Below are 23009 nucleotides of genomic sequence, written 5' to 3'. Positions count from 1 at the left end.
GGATAAGTAGAGGGTGATTGTTACTAAGTAAGTGCATTTGTAAAGTGTCATCATTTGCCAGGTGTTTTCCCCTTCATCATTTATTTGAACTTTATAGTAGTCTCAGCAGGTAGGCAGATATAGAAACCAAGTCTCAGAAATGTAAAATTATTAAAGTCCTATAATCTGCTGAAGAAAAACTGGATCTTGAATATAGTACCATCTGATTCCAAGTCCATACCTCCTTTCTTCTCATCCTTAGCTTACTGCCTCAGCCCCTTTCTTGGTAGTAAGGCCTTCAGGAGGCAGCTGCTCTTCTTCTTGGGAAGAGTGAGCCTTTAAGTAGCCAATTGCAGAACAAGGACACAGAGCTCCTAGCCTGGCAGTTATGTATCTAGCCATTGTACTTCTTAAGTCATCCTTCTTTGTGACAGCTGATGTTCATACACAGTAGTATTTACTCCTAGTAATAGGAGGAATCATAGTAAGATTAGCAGTTGTAGTAGCAGATAACATGTCTGTGGGGCTTACCTATGTGCCACACATTGTTCTAAGAATTTACACAGGTTGATTTACTGCTATGATTATGATTATCCTCATTTCACAACTGAAGAAACTGAGACACAGAAAAGTTAAGGAACTTGTCTAATACCATATAGCTTCAGAGCCAAAACCCAAGCCCAGGTTCTAACTCCTAGTCCCACTTTTAACCATGTTACTTCCTGTAAACTATACACAAAGATGGCCAAATATGACCCTATATATTAGAGGAAAAGCTGTTTTGCCATTTTGTGATAAAAAAAAATACAAATTTCACTTTAATAAAGAAATTTAGATTAGATATTTTTAGAATTCAATGAAAGAAAAGAATTCAATTCAAGAAAACAATGCTGCTGTCAGTTTACCCATTAGTTCATTTTCCGGGCTCATACAAATTTTAAAAATAATTTATTCAATTGAATAAACAATATTTATTGAGTACTTACTATATACATAGGCATGAACTAAGCATTTTATACAGATTAGCTCACTTAATCCTCACAAGAACCCTAAGATATAGGCACTGTCGTTGTCCCTGTTTTATAAATGAGAAAATGAAGCGTGGAAGTATTAACCTGGCCAGGGTCGCTCAACTCGCAAGGACAAAGCTGAGACTTGAACTCAGCAACATAACGTCAAAACCAATACCTGAACATTTAACTAGCCACCTCTACAATTTCAAAATTACTTGTGATTCCAGAAAGGTTCCAAATTATCTCTGTCCGTTTCTGGTGGTTTTACTGATATATAATTACTGTATTTTTTCCATCTAGGTGTATGTTCCAGATGAAAATAATGCTATTTTGGGAAGAAATACAAATAAGCAAGTTTTTGAAGGTTTGACAACTGGACTTCTCAAAGTCAGTGCTGTGGTTTTTAGCTGCCTGATTGCCAATCGACCAGATGGAAACAGCCAGCCAGCTACACCAAAAATATCAACACAGGAAATGAAAAGCAAACCTTCACAAGGTGATGCTTTTAACAGTCGAGTTCAGGACCTCATCAGGTAAAATTGCTAGATTTCTTCAAACTTTCTTCTTCTTTAAAAAAATACTAAAATTATTTAAATCTCAGTGCCCATGTGAAGGCATTGGTTCTCACAACACCATCCATAAATTTTTGGTGGAAAATACACTACATTTTGTAACACAGAGAAGAAAAGTCCTGTTAATGAAAAGCAATACAGTTAGAACTCATCTGTCATTCTTGATATTTAGATATTTGATATTATAATATGTAGTGTCTTAGCTTTTATAACTTTCTTTCTGTCAACTATTTCCCAACTCAAGAATTTCTAAGAACTCCCTTATTTCAGGTCATCTCTGGTTTTAAACTTGGTTCAGACTTAAAACAATAATAGCTATTATTTATGGAGCACTCATTATGTAAACATATTGTAATAGAAGCTTTGCAGCCCTATAGGTGTAGGATTTCTAATTCAGACTTTGTAGGTGGGGAAATTGCCAGAGAGCTTAAGTGCTTTGCCTAAGTTTATGTAATAAATAAATATAAAAAGTAGGTAGGAGATTTGAGATTAAAACTCAGGTCTAGCTAGATTCCTAAAACTTGTGTGCTTTCCACTACACAAACGTAGCAATTTCTGACACCTGCTCAAGGTCAACCCTTGTTCACTCCTAAGGTCACCTCTTCTCCAGGGAAATTTCCTCCTATTCTGACATCTGAACTCTTTTTCCCTCAGGAATCTTGAATCAGGCAGGGCATTTAATTTCCCAGTAGGGTTCCATTTGGTGTTAAACAGTTTCTTGCCCTACCTATCAGTAACTTTTCTGTGATCAGCACAGATCTCTGGTTTCCAAAATCCTTGCAGTTTATTGCTCTGAAGCTTATGGTAGGTTAATAGGTTAAAAGAGAATGTCCTCTTCTACATTTGTCTCAAAAGAATTTATAAATTTCCTCTGGTTTTTCTGTAGTGGTTTCTTGTGAACAGTTGTTTCATTCAGTCTTTTTCTTACCCTTGATTATTTTGTTCACTTTTCCCTTCCATTTACCTGTCCTCTTTCCCCAAGCATATTTATTGCTAGAAAGTACTAGGCCCTTTGGGTTCACAACCGTTTATCTTATAGCACTTGACTTTCATCCTCCCTGGCCTTTCAGTTTCTTGATCCCCTTCAATTTCCCCCACCTCCTTAGGTCACTGTAGAACCTACAGCGTCTCTGCTAATACATGCCATTCTGTTCCAGCATTCTCCTTAGGGCTGCCGTGTGATACAGCAACCCTGCATTCTTGTCCATGCCTCAGCTGTGATGAGGTAGAAGGATCAGCCAAAGGCTTCAGTGTAATTCTAATGGACTTTCCAGGAGAAAATACATACGTTTTCACATATATTATCATGGTTCCCAGATCGTTCCTTAATGAGGAAGGTATTGGGGAAAAAAATAACTGGTAATCTGTCAAACCAAATCTCATGTATCTTAAAATGGATAATGGACAATCACAGTCCTTTAGAACAAAACTCTGCCACTCCTTATCTCTGACTTGAACCACTTTTGGTGAAGGTTCTTTTCTTACATATAATGCATTGTTAGTTGGCTTCATGATGGCTATGTGCAGAACCACCAACTGTAGTTTAGATCTGCCTAATGAAGCAAACAGAACATGTCTAATTCTTTCCATGCTTGCTTTCTCACCACCTCAGATATAATGACTAGAAATCTCACCCCAGTCCCTGCCATAACCTGGAAATTTTTTTCAGTTTATTATATCTGTAGAGTTGTAAAGCTGGGCAGAGAAAGTTCGAGCACAGTCTTTAGTGCTATTCTCTGGCTTGTGCTCTAGAAATAGAGCTAGAGCAGAGCACAGGACCCTGACACATGGCTCCTCCTCCTTCTTCTCATCTGGGAGAAAAGAAGCAAGAGGATTTCTAACAAAGATGGTAATACCAGGATTTATTGTCATTATTTTACATGGTGCAGTCTAGATCTAAGGACGTCTCAGAAATATTTATCCATTCATGCAATGGTCACCTGTAGCACTTGGTGCCAGACGCCATACAAGGTCCTGGGATACAAAAACAAATAAAAGGACCTTTAACAAGATGCCCTTCAATGGACGAATGGATAAGGAAGATGTAGTCCATATATACTATGGAGTATTACGCCTCCATCAGAAAGGACGTATACCCAGCTTTTGTAGCAACATAGACAGGACTCGAAGAGATTATGCTGAGTGAAATAAGTCAAACAGAGAGAGTCAATTATCATATGGTTTCACTTATTTGTGGAGCATAACAAATAGCATGGAGGACATGGGGAGATAGAGAAGAGAAGGAAGTTGGGGGAAATTGGAAGGGGAGGTGAACCATGAGAGACTATGGACTCTGAAAAACAATCTGAAGGTTTTGAAGGGGTGGGGGGTGGGAGGTCAGGGTACCAGGTGGTGGGTATTATAGAGGGCACGGATTGCATGGAGCACTGGGTGTGGTGCAAAAATAATGAATATGTTTTGCTGAAAATAAATAAAAAATAAATTTTTAAAAAAGACCTTTAACAGAATATCCAAATATTACTGTTTGGCTGTCAAAAATCAGAACTTCTTTCTAGAAAGTGAAAATATTGGCAGTGACAGTGTTTAGCACAGTTCTATGAAAGCAGTATTGTTTGTAGGATAGAAGCAGATTGCATTTTTTAAAAATACTGATTTGAAATTTGTTCAGGAAATGGACCAACCCTGAAGCTCCACAATTCTGTTTTCCAACTTTCTTCAGATATGATTGACATATAACATTGTATAAGTTTAAGATGTAAATTGTGATGGTTTGATACAAATATACTGCAAAATAATTACCACAATAAGATTAGTTAACACCTTTATCACCTCACATGATTGATTACCTTTTATATGTGTGGTGAAACATTTAAAAGCTACTCTCTTAGCAACATTCAAGTACATGATATAGTACTGTTAACTATAGTCGCCATTGCATCTCCAAAACGTATTCATCTTAGAAATGGAAGTTTCTACCCTCATACCCTTTGACCAACATCTCATTTCCCCTGGGCCCGGGCCTTAATAACCACCATTCTATTCTCTATTTTTAGGAGTTCAGCTTTTTTAGATTCTACATATAAGAGACATCATACAGTATATATCTTTTACCATCTAACTTATTTTACTAAGCATAGACTTAACATGTCTTCTGGGTCCATCCGTGTTGTTGCAAATGGCAGGATTTCCTTCCTTTTTTGGATAATATTCCATTATTGCTTCTTGACCTTCTGGCTAAGATCAAGTGTGGATAATATTCCATTATACACACACACAGACACTCACACACCACATTTTCTTTATCCATTCATCCGCTGATAGACACATAGAGTTGTTTCCATGTGTTGGCTGTTCTCAGTAATGCTGCAGTGAATGTGAGAGTCCAGATATCTCTTTGAGATGGTGATTCATTTCTCTCAGATATATACATAGAAGTAGAATTGATGGATCATATAGTAGTTCTATTCTCAGTTTTTTGAGGAACCTCCTTACTGTTTTCCATAGTGACCATACAAATACACATTCCCACTAAAAGTGTACAGGGGTCCACTTTTCTCGACATCCTTGCCAAAATTGTCTCTTGTCTTTTTGATAATAGCCATTCTTAGAAGTACAATGTGGTATCTCATTGTGGTTTTAGTTTGCATTTCCCTGATCATCAGTGAGGTTGAGCATCTTTTCCTGTACTTGTTGGCCATCTCTATATTCTTTGGAAAACTGTCTATTCAAGTCCTTTGCCCACTTTTTTTTTTTAAAGATTTTATTTATTTATTTGACAGAAAAGAAAAATCACAAGTAGGCAGATAGACAGGCAGACAGAGAGAGAAGGGGAAGCAGGCTCGCCGCTGAGCAAAGAGCCTGATGCTGGGCTCGATCCCAGGACTCTGGGATCATGACCTGAGCCGAAGGCAGAGGCTTTAACCTACTGAGCCACCCAGGCGCCCCCTTTGCCCACTTTTTAATCAGATTATTTGTGTTTTTACTATTGAGTTGTAGGAGTTCCTTATGTATGTTGGATATTGACCCTTTATCTGATACATAGTTTACAAATATTTCCTTCCATTCAGTAGGTTGCCTTTTCATTTTGTTGTTTGTTTCTTTTGTTATGCAGGAGCTTTTAAGTTTGGTGTAGCCCCACGTCTTTATCTTTGTTTCTGTTGCTTATGCTTTTGGTATCATATGACAAAAAAAAAAAAAAAATTACCAAGTCCACTGCAAGGAGTTTTTTTTCCCTGTGTTTCCTTCTAGGAGCTAAATGGTTTCAGGAGGTCGTAAATACTTAAGTGCTTAAGTCTTTAATCCATCTCAATTTCATTTTTGTGAGTGGTGAAAGATAGGGGTCCAATTTCATTCTTCTGCAAGTGATTATCCAGTTTTTCCAGCACCATTTATTGAAGAGACTGTCCTTTCCCATTGAGTATTCTTGGCTCCCTTGTCAAATATTTGTGCACTACAGATGCATGGGTTTATTTCTAGGTTCTCAATTCTGTCCCATTCGTATAGACCAATGGGACAGAATTGTCTTTGTGCTGGTACCATACTGTTTTGGTTACCTCAGCTTTGTATTATAGTTCAAAATCAGGAGGTGATGCCTCCATCTTTGTTCTTCTTTTACAGGGTTGCTTTGGCTCTTTAAAGTCTTTTGTTGCCACACAATTCTTTTCATCATATCCAATTAGAAATTTATATTTATCTCTCAAAACAGGAAAATGAAACAGTACAACCAAAAGGCAAATAGATGAGTCCAAGTCACTGAAACCAGTCTTTTGGAATCAAAAGTTATTAAATGTAAGGCATCTATTCAAGAAGTTATAAAACTGTGCTTTAGCATTTTGCTAGCCAACAAACCCTAGCCACATACAAGGAGGTAGCATAGGCACATCAGTCTCCCCAAATTCAAAACTGAATACATAATCTTTCCACCCAGAGGAACTCCTTTTCCTGTGTCCTCTGTACTTGTCAGTGGCACCAGTATCCCATTCAATTACTTAAGCCCACAATCTAAGCATTGTCAGACTCTTCACAGAGACTCCTTTACCAAACCAACATTCAAGTCAGTCTTTACTACTTATTGATTCTCCTTGTCACTCTCTCTCAGATTTACTACCTTCACTCTACTGCTTGTGTCTTTAAATGTGCAGGTTCTCTTGCAATAGCAGATAGTTTGGCTATTTCTCTCTCATTTCTCCTTTTCAAAATAACTTCTTTTTCCTAATTATAAAACTACTCTGTGCTCAATGAGAAAAACAATTTGGAAAACACAGAAGAGAACAATGGGTATTTTTATAAACACACAAAAATTACCTCAATTCCTTCCACCCAAAGATAATCACTGGGTTGGTTTTGATATACAGACATGTGCTTTTTTTTTTTAATTTTAAAAATACTGTAATACACGTACATATTATTTATCATGTTTTTATTTATTTTTCTAAATCAATAGGAACTTGCAAATTACTTTTTACTGGCTTTCCCAGTATTTTATTATATAGCAATGATTTGCTTCAAGTAACCTATTATTACTCATATAGGTTTATTCTAGTTTTTTTACTACAGATACTACTATGAAGAACAACTTTGTACACTCACCTTTCCCTACAACTGATTGTTTTGTTTTCTTTGTTTTCAGTTGATTATGTACAGGTGAGATTTTATTTTATTTTATTTTATTTGAATTTATTTTATTGAATTTTATTAATGAGCTTGTTTTATTTATAATTTATATTTTTTAATTTAATTTATTTTTTTCACTGTTCCAAGGTTCATTGTTTATGCACCACACCCAGTGCTCCATGCAATATGTGCCCTTCTTAATACCCATCACCAGGCTCACCCAACCCCCCAGTCTTCTCCCCTCCAAAACACTCAGTTTGTTTCTCAGAGTCCAGAGTCTCTCATGGTTCATCTCCCCCTCCAGTTTCCCCCAACTCACTTCTTCTCTCCTTCTCCCAGTGTCCTCCGTGTTATTTCTTATGCTCCATAAGTAAATGAAATCCTCTTACACTGGTGGTGGGAATGCAAGTCGGTGCAGCCACTTTGGAAAACAGTGTGGAGATTCCTTAAGAAATGAAAAACAGAGCTACCCTATGACCCTGCAATTGTACTACTGGGTATTTACCCCAAAGATATAGATGTAGTGAAAAGAAGGGCCATCTGTACCTCGATGTTCATAGCAGCAATAGCCACAGCCGCCAAACTGTGGAAAGAACCAAGATACCCTTCAACAGAAGAATGGATAAAGAAGATATGGTCCATATATACAATGGAGTATTATGCATCTATCAGAAAGGATGAATACCCAACTTTTGTATCAACATGGATGGGACTGGAGGAGATTATACTGAGTGAAATAAGTCAAACGGATTGTTTTCTTAAAATAAATGCTAAGGAGTAGAATTTCTAGGTCAAAAGAATATGCATTAAAGTTTTTTGTCCATATTGCCAAATTGACCTACCCAAAGATTACCTATGAGTAATCATAGATTTATACAATATTTATACAGCAACTCAATTGAGCCAATTGATGGATACATATATCAAGAAACAACAGTGATCTTAAATAAACAACCTAATTTTACATCTCAAGGAACTTGAAAAAGAACAACCTAAGCTCAAAGATAGTAAAAGGAAGGAAATAATAAAGGTTAAAACAGAAATAAATGAAAAAAAGAATAGGAAAATGATAGAAAAGATTAACAAAACGTCAAATGGACAAACCTTTAGCTAGACTAGCCAAGAAGAGAGTGGACCCAATTGAGCCTTCATACTTTAAGAATACTAGGTACATGTACAGAGGGACAACTGTGGAGAGGCAGCAAAAGGGCAGACATCTAAAAACCAAAGAGAGTCCTCAGAGGAGCCCAACATTGTCAGCCCTTTGATTTTGGACTTTAAGCCTTCAGATTGCTGTCAATCCCACCTTCAGAACTTTGCTGAGATGTGGATGGAATGTACTAAAACATTACCAACCATCCTATTATGAAAGTGGTAGCACAGGGCCACAGGTAATGCCTCTGCTTATTTGGAGCAGTACTAGTTCCTTGGGGTAGGTCCCTATTTACAAGACCTTAGTTCTCTGCTGTAGAGCTGACTGTGTCACTGACCAAATGGCAACATAGGTTCCTGCCAACTGCAGTTCCCCTCACAGGAAGACCAGCTAACAACTATCTGTAGATAAGATGCCATTGTGAAAATATCAGAAATTGAGGGTGGGTGAGGCTGAAGTAAACCTCCCTGAACAACAGGGACCAAGAAGAACTGCATTATAAGGGTAAAAGGAAGAGCTAACACTCTGACTGCATCACCCCTCCCGCAGACTGGCACAGTGCTACATACACTGAGAGGGTCCTGCTAAGCCTATAGTTGTCCAGTGCAAAAAGAGATCCCAGAGTGAACATCCAGCTCCCCTGGGGCACTGGGACACTCCCTCAGAGGCCCACTTGGGTTTTGCCTCATGAGAATCACTGGGGGAATCTGTAGGGCTATCATACGATGGGGGGTGGGGGGGATTGACAGCAATCAGCTCTCAAATCCTGGTGGACTGCATTCCTGAGCAGAAATCTCAGATAGGATTTCTGCCCATTCATAGACATAAACCAATAGTCCCATCTGGACAAGGAGCTTGGTTAGCAATTCTCCCTGATTTGGTTCCTTAGTCACCAGGTTGTACTGGCTGTCGAGCCTGTTCTAGAGTCCCACCCAGGCAGGGGAGCAAATTGACATCCCTGCCCAGCTGCTCAGCATTACCTCGGGTCTCGACCAGCCAAAGAACCCAGGAAGCCATGAAGCCCATCCAACAGCTGTGCATAGGCAGGTAGCCAAGCCAGCATCTCTACCCAACTGTTGATCATGTTTCTTGCCCCACACATAAACAGGAAGCCTGAACAGTGACCCTGAGAAACCTCAAAGCATAGCCTATAGCCCCATCCAACTATGAGATATAGCTGGGAACCCCTCACAACCAGAGAACCCAGCTGGCAAACTTGCCCAACATCAGAGTACAGCCAGCAGCCTACCTAGAGTGCAGCCTGCAGCCCTGCCCAACATCAAGGCACCACCTTTCAAAATATGGCAAGAAAGAACAGCCAACCAAGAATACTGTACCTGGTAATGCTGTCCTTCAGAAATAGGGAAAAAATACTTTCCCAAATAAACAAAAGCTGAAAAAGTTCACCACCATTAGACCTGCCTTACAAGAAACGCTAAAGTGTACTCTTCAAGCTAAAACAAAAGGAGGATAACAACAAAAATACATGGACATGTAATAGTCACTGGAAATAGCAAACATATAGGCAAAGTCTGAATGTCTGATACTGTAATGGTGGTGCACAATTCACTTAAAACCCTAGTTTACAGGTTAAAAATCAAATATATTGAAATTAACCATAACTACAGTAATCTGTTATTGGATAAACACATATTAAAAATATAAATTATTATATCAATATAATAATATAAAATATATAAATTATAAAAATATAAATTATATAATATAATAAATATCTTTTATATTTTTAAAATATAAATATATTTTCTATATTTATACATAAATATATATTATAAAAATTAAAAAATAAAAATATAAATATTACATCAACCTGTAAAAATATATATTATAAAATATAAAATATGCTTTATATTTTAAAATATATATATTTTATAAAAATATATAAATTATTACAACAATATCCTAAAATATATATAAAATATGTACTTTATGTATATAAAAATATCAGTTGTTATTTATAAAATATATAAATATTTACTTAAAATATAAGTTATTTCTTAAAATATAAATTATTTTTATAAAAATATAAAGACAAATTATTAAGAATATAAATTATATAAAATATAAATTATAAAAAATATAAATAAAAATATAAAAAATCACATCATTAACCTAAAATGTGAGCAGGGAAGAAGTAAAAGTAAAAGCATAAAGGTTCTATATGCTGTCAAACTTAATCTGCTTAAAGTAAGATGTAATAAATATATTTTATTTAAGACTCTTGGTAACTACAAAGGAAAACCTGTTGTAGATACACAAAAGATTATTATAAAGAGTCAAATCACACCACCACAAAGAGTCATCAGATCACAAAGGAAAACAGCAAGAAAAGCAAAGAATAAGGAAAGTATAAAAACAATCAAAAAACAGCAAAATAGTAAGTCCTTACTAATAAATAATTACTAATGGTGTAATTGGATTAAATTCTCTAATCAAAGCACATAGAGTGGCTGAATGGAGGAAATAACAAGATCCAACAATATGCTTCCTATAAGAGACTCATTTTAGCATTAAGGACATACATAGAGTGAAGGGATGGAAAGAGATATTTCAAGGAAATGGTAACTAAGAGAAAGCAGGGGTAGCTATATTTATATCAAACAAAATAGATTTTAACCTAAAAAGAGACAAAGAGGGTCATTGTATAATGATGAAGGGGTCAGTCTACTAAAAAGTTACAACAGTGATAAATATTTATGTACCCAACTCTGGAGCACCTAAATATATAAAACAAATACTAATAGAACTAAAAGAAATAAACAATAATATGATAATAGTTATTGACTTTAATACCCCACTCCCAACAATAGACAGATATTCCACACAGAGAATCAATAAGGAAAGAGCAGATTTAAACACTATAGACCAAAGGACCTAATATACATAGAACATTCTATCCAACAGCAGCAGAATATATATTCTTCTCAAGTGCACATGGAACATTTTCTTGGATGGATCATATATTATGTCACAAAACAAGTCTCAACAAATATAAGAACATAGAAATTTTATCGGGTATCTTTTCCTACCACAATGGTATGAAACTAGAAAATGGTAATGGGAGGAAAGCTGAAAATTAAACAGCACAGTCCTGAACAATCAGTAGATCAAAGAAGAAATTTTTTAATATTTTTAAGACAAATGAAAATGGAAGCACAACAAGCCAAACCTTACACTACACAGCAAAAAGCAGTTCTAAAATGGAATTTTATATTGATAGACACATATTTCAAGAAACAACAGTGATCTCAAATAAACAACCTAATTTTACATCTCAAGAAACTAGAAAAAGGACAACCGAAGCCCAAAGATAGTAGAAGGAAGGAAATAATAAAGATTAAAGGAGAAATAAATGAGAAAAAAGAATAGGAAAACAATAGAAAAGATTAGCAATACCTTTAATACCTTCTTGGCTAGACCAGCCAAGAAGAGAGTGGACTGAAATATAATTATACATGAAAGAGGAGATATTATACCTGATATCATAGAAATACTAAGGATCATAGGAGACTATTATGAACAATTATATGCCAACAATTTGGACAACATAGAAGAAGTGAGTAAAGCTTACAAAATACAAGTACCAAGACCATATATCATAAAAAAAAAAATAGAAAATCTGCACAGACTCGTATTGAGTAAGAAGATTGAATCAATAATCAAAAACACAACAGAAAAAAGCTCAGGACCAGATGGTTTCACTGGCGAATTCTACCAACACTTAAAGAATTAATGCCAATCCTTCTCAGACTGTTCCAAGACAAGCTGAAGAAAAGGGAACACTGTCAAACTCATTTTACAAGGCCAGCATTACCCAAAGCCAGAAAACAAATTAAAAGACAGCCCAATATCCCTAACAAAGGTAGATGGAAACATTCTCAACAAAATACTAGCAAACCAAATTCAAGAGCACATTAAAAGTCTCATACACCTAACACCTAAGTACCAACTGATAACATTTTTCAGTAACTGATGACATTTTTTTATATTGCTTTAGATTTTTTTTTTCTTATTGATAAGAAAACCAAATGTCGCAGATGCAGCTAACTTCCCATCTTCATGCTTTTCCCCTTACTCCCTCTCAGGAGCTAAATCACTATTTTAGTTTGTGTATGTCATTCCCATGCATGGTTTTATAATATATATATGTGTGTGTGTATGTATGTTTTATATATAAGCAGTCTATAAAAATATGTACGTGTATGTTTTTGTAAACATAGGTATAAATTATTTGTACATCTGTATTTAAAGATCAAATAGATATCCATAAAGTACATTATCTACCTTCTATTATTTCATGTATTTAAGATTTGCATAAATGCCATCATACTGTTTTGTCTACTTCTTTTTTCACCCAACATGTTGTTGAGATTTATTTATGTTAATGCATATACATCTGATTAATTCATTTTAACTGCTCTACAGATTCTTTTAAATGTATAGATTCACAGTTTCCTTATCCATTTTCCACCTGAGGACAGTAATTTTTACTTCTTCAGCATTTCAAGAAATGATGTAGTGAACATCCTTGTAGAACTCTTTTCTTGCACCTAAATGGGAGTTTCTTGAGTTTACATGTTTATAATGTGAATTTATGAATGCGATGATAAATGCATGTTTAACTTTATTAAGTAATGCCAAATTGTTCTCCAAAAATAAGTATACAAACTTCACTTCTCATCAGCAAAGGATAACAGTTCCATTTCCCCATATCTTTATCACTGTTTTATGTTAGCACACTTATGAATTACCAGTCTGATGTGTGAAATGGCATTTTGTGTCATCTTCATTTACATTGTGTTTATCACTAGTGAGGGTGAATATTGTTTATTGGCCTTTGTTATAATCAGAATTCGTTTGTAGGAAACAAACCATCAAAACTATTTTAAGCAGAAAGAATTTAATACATGGAGTTATGTGCTTACCAAATTGTTACAAGGACTGAAATAGCAGGTTGTAGACTAGATCTCTGGAAATGACTCCTAGAAGAGTACTGCAAAACTGAAAAGCTGCTATTTCTATCAAAATCAAGAGCTGCTGTATCATGAATTGTGTTTAACCATTCGTATTGTTCCATCCAGGAGCTCACTGCTGCTGGAACACACTACATTGGCTAGATCTCTGCCCCTCAAAAATATATGACCCAAATTCTGTCTCTCAACCTCCAGAATACTGGGGAATGCATTTAAAGACTTGAAGACCCCCAAATAACCTGACCCACTGAGCCAAAATTAGGTCTTCCTGCTAAACTGTAGTATTACTTTGAACCTCCCTCTTATAGAAATTATTAGGTGTCAGTCTCTAAGAGGTCCTTGAGGTTAGCATCAGTATCATATTTAGAAATTATATATTATCAGAAATAATAATATTATCAATATGTTAATAATAATCTATATATATTAGAAATAATTGAGTGGATTAATGCATGATTACAAATAGTTATCCCCCACATCTCTTGCATCATTTATAGGATGAATTGGTGATATTCAATTAGACAATGTTGGCAGATTTCAGGAGAAGAGTTGATGAGCTTTTGTTTGAACATATCCATGAACTTCTGGAAAGAAGTCCAGAAAAGCAGTAGACCCAAAGATAGAGAATTGGGAGTTATTGACATATCGAGGATAGTTGAAACCATGGAAAAGCATGAGTTTACTAAACCTAGTTCAGAAATAGAACCCTTCGGACATTTCAGTTGGGGCAAAAGTGGGTAGCTGAACAAGGGTGGGCAAAGAAGAAGAGATAGATAATCTTGCAGCTTACACATTCCAGTGGCAAAAGCTGCAGAGGGACTTGTTTTTAATTTCAAATGGTAAAATAAATGGAGAGGCCCATTTCTCTGGAGCATTCACAGCAGCCTCTCTTCCAGGATGTATATTCTAAGAAGTCCATGTTAAAGTTTTTACATCTAGTATATGGGTAACAGTCTCAACATTATAATTTCAGGCTAACAGTTAGTGTAAAAGATATGTTGCTGCTGATCCCAACATCCATTGGAAGATTCAACATTCTTCCCTCAAAACTGTGAAGTTGGCAAAATGAATTTTTCTACACTGATCCTTCAGAGCCATTTAGTTTCACTGTCTTCATGGGCAAATCATCTAAAGATTGCCAGAGCAGAGATTCAGGACCCAGGAAGTTTAGAAAAACATTGGTCAGACTCAGTAGGCACCATTGATGGCCCTCAGTAACCAAAGGAGGCCTTGCTCAGAAAGGACCACCCACTCAATGGTGTTCATTTTGGTTTGGTTTGATTTTTCTGTGCTGCTTCATTCATTCTAGAAGTCTTTCCTCCTTTCTGGCTATTTCAAGATCAGTACAGGAAATCCAGTTAAGCCGTTTTCATCTCAAAACTAGGTGGTTTTGAAGTTTTGTGTGGTCATTATTAGTCTCAGGAATGGTCTGAGAAAATATTTTCCATTCTTGTTTAAAAAACTCATACCTCAGGGCGCCTGGGTGGCTCGGTCTGTTAAGCTTCCAACTCTTGGTTTCTGTCCAGATCATGATCTCAGGGTTGTGAAATTCAAACCCTACATCAGGCTTCATACCCTGCTTAACATTCTCTCTCTCCTTCTCCCTCTGCTCCTCCACACCCACCCCGAAAAACAACAACAATGACTCATACCTCAGTAAGGCAAGAGTGTACTTTATGGGAAGAACACTCTTATCAGGAGTCAGAAGACCTTAGGATATCATATCTCTCCTGACTAGGCTAGTACTTCACAATCCCTGAGCCTCAGTTTCCTCATCTATCAGATGGGAATAGTAATATCAGCCCCCACAGACTGAATGTGGTTTTCTCATACCCAACAGGGAGGATTATAAATTGATTCAAGATTTTTTTAATGTAAGGGGGCTGTACATATCACAAACTCTGAAAATCTGCATACTCTTTGGCTCTGTAATTCTACTTCTAGAAAATAACTTGAAGTCTGGCAAGGATTTATACACAAAATGTTTATCCCAACATGGTTTATAGTGATGGATACTGAAAACTACCAGAAGCTCCAGAAATGTTCCACTGGTAGGAAATTACTCACCCATTAAAAAAAAAAAAAAAAGGATGTTCATGAATGCAATCAGATCTCTAGAATCTAGATCACTTTAAAGGAAATACATAGTTTTTAAAAATATGGTAAATGACAAGACAGGGATATAATCAGCAAGATTTAGATTGCAGGAAACTATAAAATAAACAACCAGATTTTTTCAACAAATAAATTTACAAAGGAAGAAAAGAGAGAGATGGAGGGTTAACATACAGAGTAAGAAGAGACTTAGAAAGATATAGTAAACAATTATAATGTATGATTCTTATTTAGATGCTAATTTTTTTAAAAACTACCAAAATGTTAAGACTTTGTGATACTTTTGGAATTTTGAATACTAGTTCCTTGATGGTGCTAAGAATTACTGTTATTTTCAGATGTAATGGTATTGTGGGGGGTTTTTAAGTTCTTATTTTTTAGAGATACAAAGTAAAACATTTATGAATGAAATTATGTAATGACTTAGACTTGCTTATGCATAATGCAAGATGTGGATGGTCTGGATGGGTAGGACTGTCCATGGCTGTTGGTGATCAGGGATGAATGATAAGTGCATGGGGGTTTGTTATCCTAGTCTGTCTTTCTTTGGCTTATGTTAAAACTTTTCAATAATACAGTTTGTTTGTTTTTTTTATAATTTTTTTTAAATAAACATATATTATTATCCCCAGGGGTACAGGTCTGTGAATCGCCAAGTTTACACACTTCACAGCACTCACCAAAGCAAATACCCTCCCCAATGTCCATAACACCACCCCCCTTCTCCCAAACCCCCTCCCCCCAGCAACCCTCAGTTTGTTTTGTGAGATTAAGAGTCACTTATGAGGGTGCCTGGGTGGCTCAGTGGGTTAAGCCACTGCCTTCGGCTCAGGTCATGATCTCAGGGTCCTGGGATCGAGTCCCGCATCGGGCTCTCTACTCAGCAGGGAGCCTGCTTCCTCCTCTCTCTCTCTGCCTGCCTCTCTTCCTACCTGTGATCTCTCTCTGTCAAATAAATAAATAAAATCTTTTTAAAAAAAAAAGAGTCACTTATGATTAAAAAAAAAAGAGTCACTTATGATTTGTCTCCCTCCCAATCCCATCTTGTTTCATTGATTCTTCTCCTACCCACTTAAGCCCCCATGTTGCATCACCACTTCCTCATATCAGGGAGATCATATGATAGTTGTCTTTCTCTGCTTGACTTATTTCACTAAGCATGATACACTCTAGTTCCATCCATGTTGTTGCAAATGGCAAGATTTCATTTCTTTTGATGGCTGCATAGTATTCCATTGTGTATATATACCACATCTTCTTGATCCATTCATCTGTTGATGGACATCTAGGTTCTTTCCATAGTTTGGGTATTGTGGACATTGCTGCTATAAACATTCAGGTGCACGTGCCCCTTTGGATCACTACGTTTGTATCTTTAGGGTAAATACCCAGTAGTGTAATTGCTGGGTCATAGGGCAGTTCTATTTTCAACATTTTGAGGAACCTCCATGCTGTTTTCCAGAGTGGTTGCACAAGCTTGCATTCCCAGAAACAGTGTAGGAGGGTTCCCCTTTCTCCGCATCCTCGCCAGCATCTGTCATTTCCTGACTTGTTGATTTTAGCCATTCTGACTGGTGTGAGGTGATAACTCATTGTGGTTTTGATTTGTATTTCCCTGATGCCGAGTGATATGGAGCACTTTTTCATGTGTCTGTTCGCCATCTGGATGTCTTCTTGCAGAAATGTCTGTTCATGTCTTCTGCCCATTTCTTGATTGGATTATTTGTTCTTTGGGTGTTGAGTTTGCTAAGTTCTTTATAGATTTTGGACATTAGTCTTTTATCTGATATGTCGTTTGCAAATATCTTCTCCCATTTTATCAGTTGTCTTTTGATTTTGTTAACTGTTTCCTTTGCTGTACAAAAGCTTTTGATCTTGATGAAATCCCAATAGTTCATTTTTGCCCTTGCTTCCCTTGCTTTTGGCGATGTTCCTAGGAAGATGTTGCTGCAGCTGAGGTCGAAAAGGTTGCTGCCTGTGTTCTCCTCAAGGATTTTGATGGATTCCTCTCTCACATTGAGGTCCTTCATCCATTTTGAGTCTATTTTCGTGTGTGGTGTAAGGAAATGGTCCAATTTCATTTTTCTGCATGTGGCTGTCCCAATTTTCCCAACATCATTTATTGAAGAGGCTGTCTTTTTTCCATTGGACATTCTCTCCTGCTTTGTCGAAGATTAGTTGACCATAGAGTTGACGGTCTATTTCTGGGCTCTCTATTCTGTTCCATTGATCTATGTGTCTGTTTTTGTGCCAGTACCATGCTGTCTTGATGATGACAGCTTTGTAATAGAGCTTGAAGTCCGGAATTGTGATGCCACCAATTTTGGCTTTCTTTTTCAATATCCCTTTTGCTATTCGAGGTCTTTTCTGGTTCCATATAAATTTTAGAATTATTTGTTCCATTTCTTTGAAAAAGATGGATGGTACTTTGATAGGAATTGCATTAAATGTGTAGATTGCTTTAGGTAGCATAGACATTTTCACAATATTTATTCTTCCAATCCAGGAGCATGGAACATTTTTCCATTTCTTTGTGTCTTCCCTCAATTTCTTTCATGAGTACTTTATAGTTTTCTGAGTATAGATTCTGTGCCTCTTTGGTTAGGTTTATTCCTAGGTATCTTATGGTTTGGGGTACAATTATAAATGGGATTGACTCCTTAATTTCTCTTTCTTCTGTCTTGTTGGTGTAGAGAAATGCAACTGATTTCTGTGCATTGATTTTATATCCTGACACTTTACTGAATTCCTGTACAAGTTCTAGCAGTTTTGGAGTGGAGTCTTTTGGGTTTTTCACATATAGTATCATATCATCTGCGAAGAGTGATAATTTGACTTCTTCTTTGCTGATTTGGATGCCTTTAATTTCCTTTTGTTGTCTGATTGCTGAGGCTAGGACTTCTAGTACTATGTTGAATAGCAGTGGTGATAATGGACATCCCTGTCGTGTTCCTGACCTTAGCGGAACAGCTTTCAGTTTTTCTCCATTGAGAATGATATTTGCAGTGTTTTTTTCATGAATGGCTTTGATAATATTGAGGTATGTGCCCTCTATCCCTACACTTTAAAGAGTTTTGATCAGGACGGGATGCTGTACTTTGTCAAATGCTTTTTCAGCATCTATTGAGAGTATCATAGGGTTCTTGTTCTTTCTTTTATTGATGTGTTGTATCACATTGACTGATTTGCAGATGTTGAACCAACCTTGTAGCCCTGGAATAAATCGCACTTGGTCGTGGTGAATAATCCTTTTAATGTACTGTTGAATCCTATTGGCTAGTATTTTGGTGAGAATTTTCACATCTGTGTTCATCAAGGATATTGGTCTATAGCTCTCTTTTTTGATGGGATCCTTGTCTGGTTTGGGGATCAAGGTGATGCTGGCCTCATAAAATGAGTTTGGAAGTTTTCCTTCCATTTCTATTTTTTGGAACAGTTTCAGGAGAATAGGAATTAGTTCTTCTAAATGTTTGGTAGAATTCCCCCGGGAAGCCATCTGCCCCTGGGCTTTTGTTTGTTTGGAGATTTTTATTTTATTTTTTTTTAAAGATTTTTTCTTTATTTATCTGACAGAGATCACAAGTAGGCAGAGAGGCAGGCAGAGAGAGAGAGGAGGAAGCAGGCTACCTGCAGAGCAGAAAGCCCGATGTGGGGCTCGATCCCAGGACCCTGGGATCATGACCTGAGCCGAAGACAGAGGCTTAACCCACTGAGCCACCCAGGTGCCCCTGTTTGGAGATTTTTAATGACTGTTTCAATCTCCTTACTGGTTATGGGTCTGTTCAGGCTTTCTATTTCTTCCTGGTTCAGTTGGGGTAGTTTATATGTTTCTAGGAATGCATCCATTTCTTCCAGATTGTCAAATTTGTTGGCGTAGAGTTGCTCATAATATGTTCTTATAATACTTTGTATTTCTTTGGTGTTAGTTGTGATCTCTCCTCTTTCATTCATGATTTTATTTATTTGGGTCCTTTCTCTTGTCTTTTTGATAAGTCGGGCCAGGGGTTTATCAATTTTATTAATTCTTTCAAAGAACCAGCTCCTAGTTTTGTTGATTTGCTCTATTGTGTTTTTGGTTTCTATTTCATTGATTTCTGCTCTGATCTTTATGATTTCTCTTCTCCTGCTGGGCTTAGGGTTTCTTTCTTGTTCTTTCTCCAGCTCCTTTAGGTGTAGGGTTAGGTTGTGTACCTGAGACCTTTCTTGTTTCTTGAGAAAGGCTTGTACCGCTATATATTTTCCTCTCAGGACTGCCTTTGTTGTGTCCCACAGATTTTGAACCATTGTGTTTTCATTATCATTTGTTTCCATGATTTTTTTCAATTCTTCTTTAATTTCCCGGTTGACCCATTCATTCTTTAGAAGGATGCTGTTTAGTCTCCATGTATTTGGGTTCTTTCCAAACTTCCTCTTGTGGTTGAGTTCTAGCTTCAGAGCATTGTGGTCTGAAAATATGCAGGGAATTATCCCAATCTTTTGATACCGGTTGAGTCCTGATTTAGGACCAAGGATGTGATCTATTCTGGAGAATGTTCCATGTGCACTAGAGAAGAATGTGTATTCTGTTGCTTTGGGATGAAATGTTCTGAATATATCTGTGATGTCCATCTGGTCCAGTGTGTCGTTTAAGGCCTTTACTTCCTTGCTGATCTTTTGCTTGGATGATCTTTCCATTTCAGTGAGGGGAGTGTTAAAGTCCCCTACTATTATTGTATTATTGTTGATGTGTTTCTTTGATTTTGTTAATTGGTTTATATAGTTGGCTGCTCCCACGTTGGGGGCATAGATATTTAAAATTGTTAGATCTGGGGCGCCTGGGTGGCTCAGTGGGTTACGCCACTGCCTTCAGCTCAGGTCATGATCTCAGGGTCCTGGGATCGAGTCCCGCATTGTGCTCTCTGCTCAGCAGGGAGCCTGCTTCCCTCTCTCTTTCTCTGCCTGCCTCTCCATCTACTTGTGATTTCTCTCTGTCAAAAAATACATAAAATCTTTAAAAAAAAATTGTTAGATCTTCTTGTTGGACAGATCCTTTAAGTATGATATAGTGTCCTTCCTCATCTCTTATTATAGTCTTTGGCTTAAAATCTAATTGATCTGATATTAGGATTGCCACTCCTGCTTTCTTCTGATGTCCATTAGCATGGTAAATTCTTTTCCACCCCCTCACTTTAAATCTGGAGGTGTCTTCGGGCTTAAAATGAGTTTTGGAGGCAACATATAGCTGTTTGTTAGGCTGAAAAGATGAAAGTGACTTCTTTTTTTTCCTAAAGATTTTATTTATTTGAGAGAGAAAGAGATCACAAGTAGGCAGAGAAGCAGGCAGAGAGAGAAGGAAGCAGGCTCCCTGCTGAGCAGAGAGCCCAATGTGGGGCTCTATCACAGGACCCTGAGATCACGACCAGGACCCTGAGATCATGACCTGAGCCAAAGGCAGAGGCTTAACCCACTGAGCCACCCAGGCGCCACTGAAAGTGACTTCTTAAATGCTGTTGTCAACTGTCAAGACTAGTACTTTTTATAACAGAAAGCAATTAGATTCTCACTGTTATACTTTTAATGGTGATGAGGTTTTGAAAAATAGAGAACCTACATATGGCATTAGAAATTTGGGTTGTAACAAGAGTATATCTGGGTAGCATCATCTTATTTTCTGAATCCCTACATTCTAGTGAACTGGCTGTCTGGTACTTTAAAATATATTGCTTTTCAAAAGTGTAGAGGTAATTATAAGTCATTTTAACTATTGACAGGCTCTTTAGACCACTAAAAATGATCACATAATCATTTTCACTCATCTTTCTTGAAGAATAGGATCAGACTAACCAAGAGGGAAGAGAATCACTTACAGAAATAGCTGATTATTCAGGACTAAATCTAAGGAAATTATTAGTTAAGATGCTTTACCCAGACCTGTGTTTTTTGCTTGTTAGAGGGGTCTAAGCCTGTGTTTTTCAAACTTATCTTTGAAGATATTGCCAGCCCGTGCAGACTGATAACACAGATGTTTCTTCCTACATCTAGCTACGTGGTGAACATAGGTCTTATCAACAAGCTTCATGGCTGCTTCCTCTCGGTACAAGGACCAGTGGATGAGAATCCCAAGATGGCCACGTTTCTGCAGCACGCTGCAGAACTCTTACATGGAATGTGCATGCTGTGCTTTGCTGTCACCAGAAGGTAAGGCTTCTACTTGATATCAGTCTGGACTCAACTTTGGAAAGATCTCTTAAATTTTGCCCATCTTGAGGTTACTTCATAGGGATACAAGTGGTCATCTTGGCCTCTTTTCTTTGCCCTGCCTTTGTCCTTATTGGTCTCCCATATTGAGACTAGCCTTACCTTTCTTGTCTTTCCCTGGCTACATGCTCCTGTCAGAGTCTGTTTTTCTTGTTGGTATCATACACTTAACTATCTTTGCTGGAAGAGATGTTAGAAAGCATCCAGTCCTAACTTCCACTGAAATTCAGGGGAAGCAAGTGATTTTCCTTGAGTTAGTGAGTCAGTAACAAAGCCTACACCAGATCAAGCCAGACCCTCAGTGCAATACAGCACAGCCTCCTAGTGTCTGTGACTGTGTTCACATGCTTTATTTACAGCCTCCTAGGTTTGTTTATTTTCCCCCTTTTGCCTCTTTCTCCAAGACACCTTCATGTATAAGGGAAGGGAGCCATCCAAAAACAGTAGCTCCCTGAAGTTACATATGACCAATGTGTAGGACAGACAGCCTGAATAGGTAGAGGCCAGTAGCATGGGTAGTGAAAGAATTCTCCCAAGGCATAACAAAGGAGATAAATTTTATTGAATATACTGCAGGGAGCAGCAGGCGGGACAGCAGAGGAAAGACAGTCTGCCCTGAGGCAGTGGTGGGGGGCTGTAGTTAAGGAGGGAGTAGTGAAGAGGTGTGGGAACATAGGGAATTTTCTGTTTTTGGTACCTGTGCCTGGTAGCCCATTGGTGGAAGTAGCCCATTGGTCAGCTGGGGCTTATGGATATTCTGAGGTGGGTGGTCTAAGGGACCTATTCGTATTCACCATGGGGGTTGGTCACTGTGGGCCCTCTACCTTACTCAGGTTTCTGTTACACAAGTTGGTTGCCCAAAAGCGGCCTCTACGCTATGGACATAATTATGGCCAGTGTGCCAGGGACAGCTGCTGGCCTGGTTGGCTCTTTAGACCCCTCCCCTTATGCTGTATACTGTCCTCAAAAGTAATAATTCTCTAGGACAGGCAGAGTAAACCCTCATTATGTTCTTTTCTTTCCCTTCTCACCAATTAAGAATTATTTGCAATAATGATTCAGTGTTTCTGATAGGAATATGACATAGCCCTCAGGCATATTAAGAATGTTTAGTAAAATAATTTTCTCACAATTAAATTCTAAATAGCACTGCATATAATTTTTTTTTCTGTAGCCCATTTTGTTTGTATTTTATATACTTTTGCAAACATTCCTAAAATGAAAGGGTACAGTGATGAGCCCTGATAGTATCCATTTTCTAGCTCCAACTATTATCAGTATTTTTCCAGTCTTATTTTATTCCCCCATTCACCTCCGCAGTTTTTGTTTTGTTTTGTTGGATTTTTGTTTCAGGTGAAGGGAGTTATAGCTA

The 23009-nt window shown here is 37.3% G+C and overlaps 1 protein-coding gene across 3 annotated transcripts in view; it reads left to right on the top strand.

Annotated features, from left to right (window-relative positions):
- SCAPER (S-phase cyclin A associated protein in the ER) overlaps positions 1 to 23009 on the top strand; it is a 508924-nt gene that overhangs the window by 427241 nt on the left and 58674 nt on the right. For all 3 annotated transcript variants that reach the window (XM_013059415.2, XM_013059414.2, XM_013059413.2), the window contains 2 exons: positions 1293 to 1525; positions 21422 to 21577. In XM_013059415.2, coding sequence (XP_012914869.1) covers positions 1293 to 1525; positions 21422 to 21577 — 389 coding nt within the window. The remainder of the gene's footprint in view (positions 1 to 1292; positions 1526 to 21421; positions 21578 to 23009) is intronic.

The sequence above is a fragment of the Mustela putorius genome, unplaced genomic scaffold, assembly GCF_011764305.1.
Source record: "Mustela putorius furo isolate JIRA1106 unplaced genomic scaffold, ASM1176430v1.1 tig00003972_pilon_pilon_pilon, whole genome shotgun sequence".
In the NCBI taxonomy this organism is placed as follows: domain Eukaryota; kingdom Metazoa; phylum Chordata; class Mammalia; order Carnivora; family Mustelidae; genus Mustela; species Mustela putorius.
The sequence above is the reverse complement of the archived record's forward strand: the minus strand, read 5'-3'. Positions and strand labels throughout refer to the sequence as shown.